Source organism: Helobdella robusta (assembly GCF_000326865.2).
Source record: "Helobdella robusta unplaced genomic scaffold HELROscaffold_71, whole genome shotgun sequence".
Taxonomy (NCBI): domain Eukaryota; kingdom Metazoa; phylum Annelida; class Clitellata; order Rhynchobdellida; family Glossiphoniidae; genus Helobdella; species Helobdella robusta.
In genome coordinates this window covers 621287-630325 of record NW_008705401.1, presented here as the reverse complement: position 1 = coordinate 630325, position 9039 = coordinate 621287, and the positions used below count along the sequence as shown (strand labels likewise).

The following is a 9039-nucleotide window of genomic DNA, read 5'->3' as shown; positions in this document are numbered from 1 at the left end:
TGATTGTGATTGTGATGTTGTTGATGATGATAATGATAATTGTGATGTTGATGATGAGGATGATGATGATAATGATGGTGTTGATGAAAAAAATTATGGTTAGAATAATAACCGTTGTGCAACTGACAATGACAATGGTGGTGATTGTCGTGATGATGATGATGATGATGATGATGATGATCAATATCATGATGATGATCAATATCATCGCCATCATCATCATCGTCGTTTTCATCATCATTATCAGGATGAGTTTGAACCTCTGTTGAAAGCCAAAGTTGGATTGAGTGACGGAAGTTTTGATAACGATGACGACGACGTCATAATGATGAAGAAGAAGTTTCTCCACTATAAAAAATGCTTGCTAAAAGGTTTTTGTTGTTGCTGTAGTACTTGTTGTTGTTTTTGTTGTTGTCGTCGTCGTTGTTGTTGTAGTTGTTGTAGTTGTAGTTATTGCTGTAGTTGTCGTTGTTGTTGTTGTTGTCGTTGTTGTCACTATCTGCAGTAACAACGCTACAACGTCATTATCATGCCCGTCATCACCGTCATCATCATCTCATCATCATCATCATCTCCAGAAATTAATGACGTCACTACTAGAAGCGATGACGTCAGAATAAACCTGACAAGTGTCGGAATCTCTCACATTGATGAAAAACTTAATGTACGTACATGTGGTCTTTTTCTTATCATTATTATTATTATTATAATTATTATTATTATTTAGTAGTAGTAGTAGCAGTAGTTGAAGCAGCAGCAGCAGCAGCAGCAGTAGTAGTAGTTTGATATGTGTACAATATTTTCTTTCAATACTCACAAAACCTCTACACGTATTGATGGCCTTTTATAATAACTGTCATTGTGATTGTAATAATAATAGCAATAATAATAATAATAATAATAATAATAATAATCACAAAACAATCTTCATCATCATCAGGAGTACGCGGCCTTGTACAACGATCACCTAGAGAGATGGGACAGGATACTGGACAGAGTGACGTCATTCAAAAATAATAATAATAATTATAATAATAATAAAAATAAAAATAATAATAAGGTGTGCAGTCGTAATGATGATGGTGGTACTGGTGCTGACAACGATATTGCTGATGATGATGACGTTGATAAAGCTGATGATGATGATGATGATTGTAAGAATAATAATAATAATAATAATTTTGGCGGTAATATCGGGCAAAAGATGCTATCATTTTGGAGTAGGAAAGACAGAATGAAAGATGAAAAGGGTAAAAGGATTGTGAAATTCGTTAAAACTTACAAGGAAGCTCTGGAAGACTTTATAATGTTGATAGGTTTGTATGTTTGTGTGTGTATATGTTTGTATGTATGTTTGTTTGTATGTATGTATGTATGTATGTATGTATGTTTGTTTGTGTGTATGTATATATGTATGTTTGTTTGTTTGTTTGTGTGTATGTATGTATGTATGTATGTATGTATGTATGTATGTATGTATGTATGTATGTATGTATGTATGTTTGTATGTATGTAACTGTTCTTTTTCAATTGTTTCTAATTTTTTTTTTTTGTTATATAGAAGAGGCCAAGTGTCACAGAGTTATAAAAATCACCGAGTATTGCTATCAAGTCGTTGATAAAATACAACAACAACCACAACAACAACCGCAACAACCACAGCAACAACCGCAACAACAACCGCAACAACAACCGCAACAACAACAACAACAACAATCAAATATTTCAACAACAACAACATCAACAACAGCAAATGACATAGATAATAAAGTTCGCAAATATAGAACACAACAAAGAAATAAAACACTACAAAATCTGATCAAAACATTCAACAAAGTCAACACCGAACTGAGTCAGTTGATTGAGAGGACGCCATCTCTGGTGCGCTTGTTGAAATCTATTTCCGGTAAAACGACACAACAGCAGCAGCAGCAGCAACTACACCAGCAGCTAAAACGTCAACATCAGCAACAACAGCTGCAAACGTCGCCAGAAAAATCTCTCTCATACGACAAAGTTGAAAAATTCATAGACGACGACGACGATGACGTAGTTGAAGTTGAGGCTGACGCGATCGGTGGCCTGACTAGCAGGGTAAGGTCAAAGGTCACGCAGCAGGAAAACAACAAAATGTACAACTACAAAAAACTTGTAGTTCTTGATATTGATGTTCTCGATGATGATGACGATGATGACGACGACGACGATGAAGATTACGAAGGATACGACGACGCTTATGATAATAGTATTGATATTTCAATTGCTGCTGCTACTGCTGCTACCACCACTACTACAAATAATAATAATAATAACAAGATGGTTGAAGATGCCGTAACATCTCAGCCCACCTCACCTTACTTTTCAACATTGTCATCACTTTCGTCTCCTCGTCCACTATCGCCAACATCACTGCCGCAACCACCGCAACCACCGCAACAACCACAGCCACCACAACCATCATCATCATCACAGCCACAACAAACATCGTCAGCAGCAGTAGCGACAAAAAATAAAAATGATAATCTCTTAAAATCTTTATGCAATGATAGTTTCGTAAAAGTGGGAGGGCCCATGATGGGGTCGGTAAGGGCTGACCTTGAAAAATTTATATTGAATGCCGGCTTAAGCGAGAAGGCGGAACTTAAAGCGATCAATCAACTTAAATCCAATTTAGGTAAGTCCTTGACAGCGTTCTATTAATGTCATTATTATTGAAATTATTACAATTAAAATTACAAATAATTATAATTATAACTTTTTGAGAAATACAACTTGTTGTATAACTTTTTCAGAGATATTAATGTTAGCCGCATCAGTATTGGAGATAATCGGCATTGCCGCCAAACAAATATGGCACCACGAGTATGACGTCATTAATTCAGACCAATCACAGGCCTCCATTTTAAAGATGACGTAATTGAATCCGACCAATCATGAGCCTCGATTTTAATAATGACAAAACTCGATTTAACAAATCGTTTGCTTCATTTTTTGAATATGACGTATTTGAATCCAGCCAATCACGGGCCTCGATTTTGAATCTGACCCAAAGAATTTTGACCAACCACATGCTTTCAAATTGACCTAGTTTTTTTTTAAAGGAATATAGCTTATTAATATTATTATTTTTTATTTTTTGTAATACAAGTTTTTTTTAAATCATCAAAATACCGTGAATACTGATTTGAAATATAAACCAAAATAGGCTGTATAGAATTGGTTTCAGTCGATAAATTCGAACAATCAATCAATCAATCAATCAATCAATCAATCAATCAATCAATCAATCATTCATTCATTCATTCATTCATTTATTCATTCAATCAATCAATCGACCAACTAATCAACCAAATTGAATGAACCAAACAATCGATAGAATTATGGTAAATCGAATAAAGATATTTGATGAAGCGCAAACAAACATTCAACCGTTCATATCTAGAAACAGTTTACAAATTTTAATAAAAAACAAAAAACACAACAGTTGCTTTTATTTGATATCATAAAATGGCGAAAAATTAAAATTTTAAAAAGTAAATTTTTAAAAAAACTTCGAATTTTAATCAAACAAATTTAACAACCCTCAGTAGTTCTCGGGGATGATTCACGTAGCATGAACATTTAGTAAAAACAGTTCACAGCACATCATAATGACTAAATCAACATACCAAACAGAAATTATTTATACATGCATATATACAAAGTAAATCAAGAAATATCCAAAAATAGTATAACCAAAATAAAAAAAAACTAGAAATCAGTCAACATTTTACAAATAAATAAATAGACATTATTAAAAAGATTGTTCAAAAAGGTAAAGTTTAAGGCGACGACGAAAAAAAAATATATGTATAGTGTTTCGTTGGTATGGTTCTGTGAAGCGAAAACAAACACACTACACAAAATTAGTAAGAAGTCGCATGAATAGTAGTCAGCCACCTACCTACAATTAAATTACTCTCAGGGCCCTAGCTTACCTATAATGATTAACTCAACTCACCTACCTACCTACAAATTTATGTTTCTACGTTTTAGGAATTTTACATGTTTCAGGCATTTTATTTTACATATTTTAGCGTTTTTATTTTATTTAAAACTTTTTAACTAATGTTAAACCCTAGCCCTAGCCTAGATTGTTCAACTCATCTCATTCCCTAACTTACCTATGAATTAAATTAAGTCCGGTAAAGAAAATAGAAAGTTGAAGAGAAAAATAACAACGACACCGAATGAATAGATGTTGTATATGTGTGTGTTGTATTGATGTGTGTGTGTGTGTGTGAATGTGCGCGCGTGTACTCTCCAGAAACTTCTTGACTCGCTACTGACGAACCTGCATTGCATTTCATCTGACACGCACCGATGGAATAGTGAATTTGACCGGTTACTGAAAAACACTAAATTGAAAAAAAATTAATTCTTTGAAATAAAAAGCAGGCCATTGAGAAAAATAGGAAAACTTATCTTATCGAGATGACACTCAATCCTTTGTTTAAATTCAAGTACTTTCAATGGTACGATGGGACATAAAAAAATTTACCTTTAATATTATCTCCAAATTGTCATCGGAACGATCATCATGAGACCACCATCTGAAACGTGCTGACGCCCACCACAGCCCACCTCTCATCATTCTGTAGACAAGTTTTTTTATTACCTTAGTAGTAAATCAAGGAACAAAGGAACGAACGAATAAATGATTAACTGAATGATTAAATAATTAGTTAAAAGAATGAATGAATGAATAGAATGAATTAACGTCAATTAATGGAAGAATAATTTGAAAGATTGAGTGAAAGATTGAGTGAAAAAATAAATGAACGAGAAAAATAAAAATAAACGAAACTAAACCTTATTTCAAAAATCGTCGTTACTGTAATCCATTGCACCGACCACCATCATCTGGTCGGCACACATGATTTCATCCGAACTTCTGAGTGTCAGTCGAACAGCCAACACGCTGATTCTTCCTACACCACCATCATCATACGTAAATCATCACGAGACCACCATCTGAAACGTGCTGACTCCCACCACTGCCCACCTCTCATCATCCTGTAGACAATTTTTTTTTATTAGCGTAGTAGTAAATGAATGTTAGAATTTTAGAAGCAAAAAATTATTAAGTAAAAATAATGGCAAATAGATAATATCTTAAAATAATAGAGTAAAATGTAAAATAACTTACCGTCGTCCATTCGACAAAGACAGAATGATGAATGCCTTCCGGTTCCTACGTTGTCCTCCAAAACTGGTGCCAGTCCTCCTCGAGATTGTTGTTGAAACACAGCCCGTGGGATGGAGAAAGATAGAAAGAATATTCTCATCAGAAAGCGTAGCGGTGCTTGCATCTCAAATTGCTTAATAAAAATAATCCTATCTACCTATTTAATTACCTTAACTAATCAATATTAAATTGTTAATGGTACGATAGTCGAAAGCCCTCCTTCATTCTCCCTCCTTGCACAGAGGCTCACCGACAGCCAGGGCACCGGGTAGTAAACCATTGCCGTGCGGATAGTAGACTATTGCTGTGCGGATAGTAAACCATTTGCCGTCCGGAAGCCGTGCGGGTAGTAGACTATGGCCATGCCGCATAGTAAATCATTACCGTGCAGATAGTAAACCATTGCCGTCCGGATAGTAAACCATTGCCGGTTCACCACTGGCCACCAAGGCTTACCTCTGACAAGAGACTTTGAAATTCAGAGTCTATCGGCTATCGTACCCTCAACTTACCTATTCATTACAATTAAGCCCTAGCTTACCTAAAGTTACAAAACTCAAGAGCCCAATTCATTGGCCTTTCGGCACCCACCCCACCACCTACGTAATGCCTTGGGTTCCAACTTAGTAATAATAATATAAAACTTAAACCCTAAATCTATTAATGAGTATGTGTTACAACGTAGCCTTAACTTACCTATTCATTACATTACGGCCATAGCTTACCTAATATTACAAAACTCAAGAGCCCAATTCATTGGCCTTTCGGCACCCACCCCACCACCTACGTAATGCCTTGGGCTCCAACATAATAATAATAATGTAAAACTAATAATTAACCTACCTATCGATACACTTACAGCGTTTTAATTTACATTACAAGATTGTTCCTAGAATTACATTATTGCCCTTAACTACCTATGAAATTAAATTACTCTCAACCTTAGTAATAATAAATTAGAATGTGTAATGAAAATAAAATTACGCTCAAATACTAACATATGTGTTTATGTATGCAATTGTGTGTGTGTGTGTGTGTGTGTAATACGCTGATGCGTGTATTGTGGGTGCAAAAAAAAAATAGAACCGATAAACTTACGCGCCTACGTTTTCAACTACATTAGTGTTGGTGCTTCCTATCTATCCCTACCTACAATTAAAATTACGCCTTTTTAACCTACCTATATAGCTATTTAATGTAATTGTGTGTGTATGTTTTTGCGTTTTTCAATTCCTCTTTATTTTTAAATTACAGAGAAAAAAGAATAAACCGTATCCCAGCCAGGCGTGTATTTTTTGCCACTGAATGAACAACGTAGCCCTGACATCTTCCATGATGAGCTCCTCTGGAAGCTTCAACCGGATGAAAATGAATAATGAAAAAAACTTTTTATTTATTATTAATATAAATGAAAATTGAAAAACGAGCCGCGGTGAAACCCGCAGTTAGAAAAAGCCAGCCAACTGGCATAGAAAGGAACCGCAAAGAAACCGTAAAACGTACCCGTCAGGCGTGCATTCTTTGCCAATGAATGAACGAACGTAGCGTGACATCACAACCATTCTGATCGTCCACGATGAACTCCTCTGGAAGCTTCAACCTGAATGAATGAACCTGAAAAAACCTGAATGAACAAATCTTATTTATTTAATCAATTAAAATTAAAAAAGAGAAACGAAAAGAAGCCGACCGGTCGGCAAAGAAAAGAACCTAAAAGAAAGGTATCTATATAGGATTTATGCTCTATATAACTCTATATAACTCTATATAACTCTATATAACTCTATATAACTCTATATAACTCTATATAACTCTATATAACTCTATATAACTCTATATAACTCTATATAACTCTATATAACTCTATATAACTCTATATAACTCTATATAACCATGCATACTACCACATTCAATCAATAAAAATCCAACTAAAACCAGGAACCACCGCGTACCTGTTGAATGTATGGTGTAAAACAAAACAAAAAAAACACAAAACGAAAAACACACCACCAAGTAGAGTAAGAGAAAAGAAGTCCCTAACCTACCTATGTAACTAAATTACCTTATGCCCTAGCCTACCTATATAATAAATTAATCTCAATCTCACCTACCTATGTTTAATTAACTTAACTCAAGACTCATGGAGAAAGAGAAAAAAGAGTAAAACAGAACAAAAATACTACCACACAAACAAACATGATGTATGTATGTATGTATGAGCAACCGCTAAAGAACCCACCTAAAATATAAAAAAAATATAACATACAAACACACAAACCACAGGCAACATACAAACTCTATATAACTCTATATAACTCTATATAACTCTATATAACTCTATATAATAAAATAAATAAATTATAAAAATAAAATAAATGAGATCAGGCAGATTGCTTCAAGCGAGGCAGAATGCCTGATCTGTTTTTCATGCTGTCTTGGCTCCTATTTATACTCGGTTCAACCATACATTTTCATCATTTCAAGCCGAGCCAAGCTGAGCCAAGCCGAGCCAAGCTGAGCCAGTATGCGTAGATTTATAAGCGTTTTTATATTAAAATTTTGCCCGCTTTGTATACGAATATCTTCAATATCGATATCAAAGAAATAACGCGAGTGAGTTTAAAAAATATTTCATTTCCTCCAACGATTTCGTAACAAATTCTCCATCCTATTTTAAAATTTTTTTTGATGTTTTTAATCGGTCAGGTCACAATCATCGATATCGCAATGAAATTAAATTGAAAATTTAATGAAAATAAAAGTAACTTAAAATATTTCATTTAATGAGACTATCATGTTCAAAAAGATACTAGTTGATACTTTACAATCAATTAATTCAGCTCAGTTGTTTACTTATCTAATATACAATTGGCTCAACTCAGTCCTTAACTTATCTATATTCAAATGGCTCAGCTCAGTCCCTAACTTATCTATATTCAATTGGTTTAACTCAGTCTTTAACTTACCAATGTTCAGATGGCTCAAGTCAGTTCTTAACGTACCTATGTTCAATTAACTCAGCTCAGTTTCTCACTTATATTCAATTGGCTCAGCACAGACTATAACTTACCCATGTTCAATTGGCTCAGCTCAGTTTCTCACACACCTATATTCAATTAGCTCAGCTCAGACTCTAACTTACCTATGTTTAATTGGCTCAGTCCGGTCTTTTACTTATATTCAATTGGCTCAGCTCAATTTCTCATTCACCTATATTCAATTGGCTCAGCTCAGACTCTTACTTATATTCTTGTTTCAGCTCAGACTCTTACTTACCTATGTTCAATTGGCTCAGCTCAGTTTTTCACTCACCTATATTCAATTGGTTCAGCTCAATTCTTTATCTATTTTTATTTAATTGACTTAGCTCAGTTTCCAACTTACCTACGTTCAATTGGCCTAGCTCAGTTCCTAACTTACCTATGTTGTTTAACCATCCCTCACTAAAAGATGCAGAGAATGTAAAAAATGTAAATGTGAATTAAAATGAAATATGAATACTAATATATAATAATTACTATGTATTAGTATTAAATAAACTAATTTTTATATATTAATATTAAAAATATTCGATCTCGTTAAACTTTTATTGATTTTTTTAATTAAATAAATGGCGTAAATAATTCAAAATTGTTATTTTAAAAAACTATTTTCGCTATGTCTAACACATATTTTACATTCTGGTGCTCATTGAAAGGAGATTGCTGAAGTCAAACGTTGGCTTACTGCAGTGGCTTACCGAGTCTCGTAGAACTTATGTTTGTCTGTCTGTCTGTACGTGTCAAATATGTATGTATGTATGTATGTGTAGG

At 34.0% G+C, this 9039-nt stretch overlaps 1 protein-coding gene across 1 annotated transcript in view; it reads left to right on the top strand.

Moving 5' to 3' along the window:
* HELRODRAFT_181479 (hypothetical protein) overlaps positions 1 to 2700 on the top strand; it is a gene marked incomplete at both ends in the record, with an annotated part of 4383 nt that extends 1683 nt beyond the window's left edge. Inside the window, 4 exons of the mRNA XM_009031273.1 lie at positions 248 to 371; positions 579 to 664; positions 941 to 1316; positions 1751 to 2700. Of these exons, the coding sequence (XP_009029521.1) occupies positions 248 to 371; positions 579 to 664; positions 941 to 1316; positions 1751 to 2700 (1536 nt within the window). The remainder of the gene's footprint in view (positions 1 to 247; positions 372 to 578; positions 665 to 940; positions 1317 to 1750) is intronic.
* Between the last annotated feature and the right edge of the window lie 6339 nt (positions 2701 to 9039).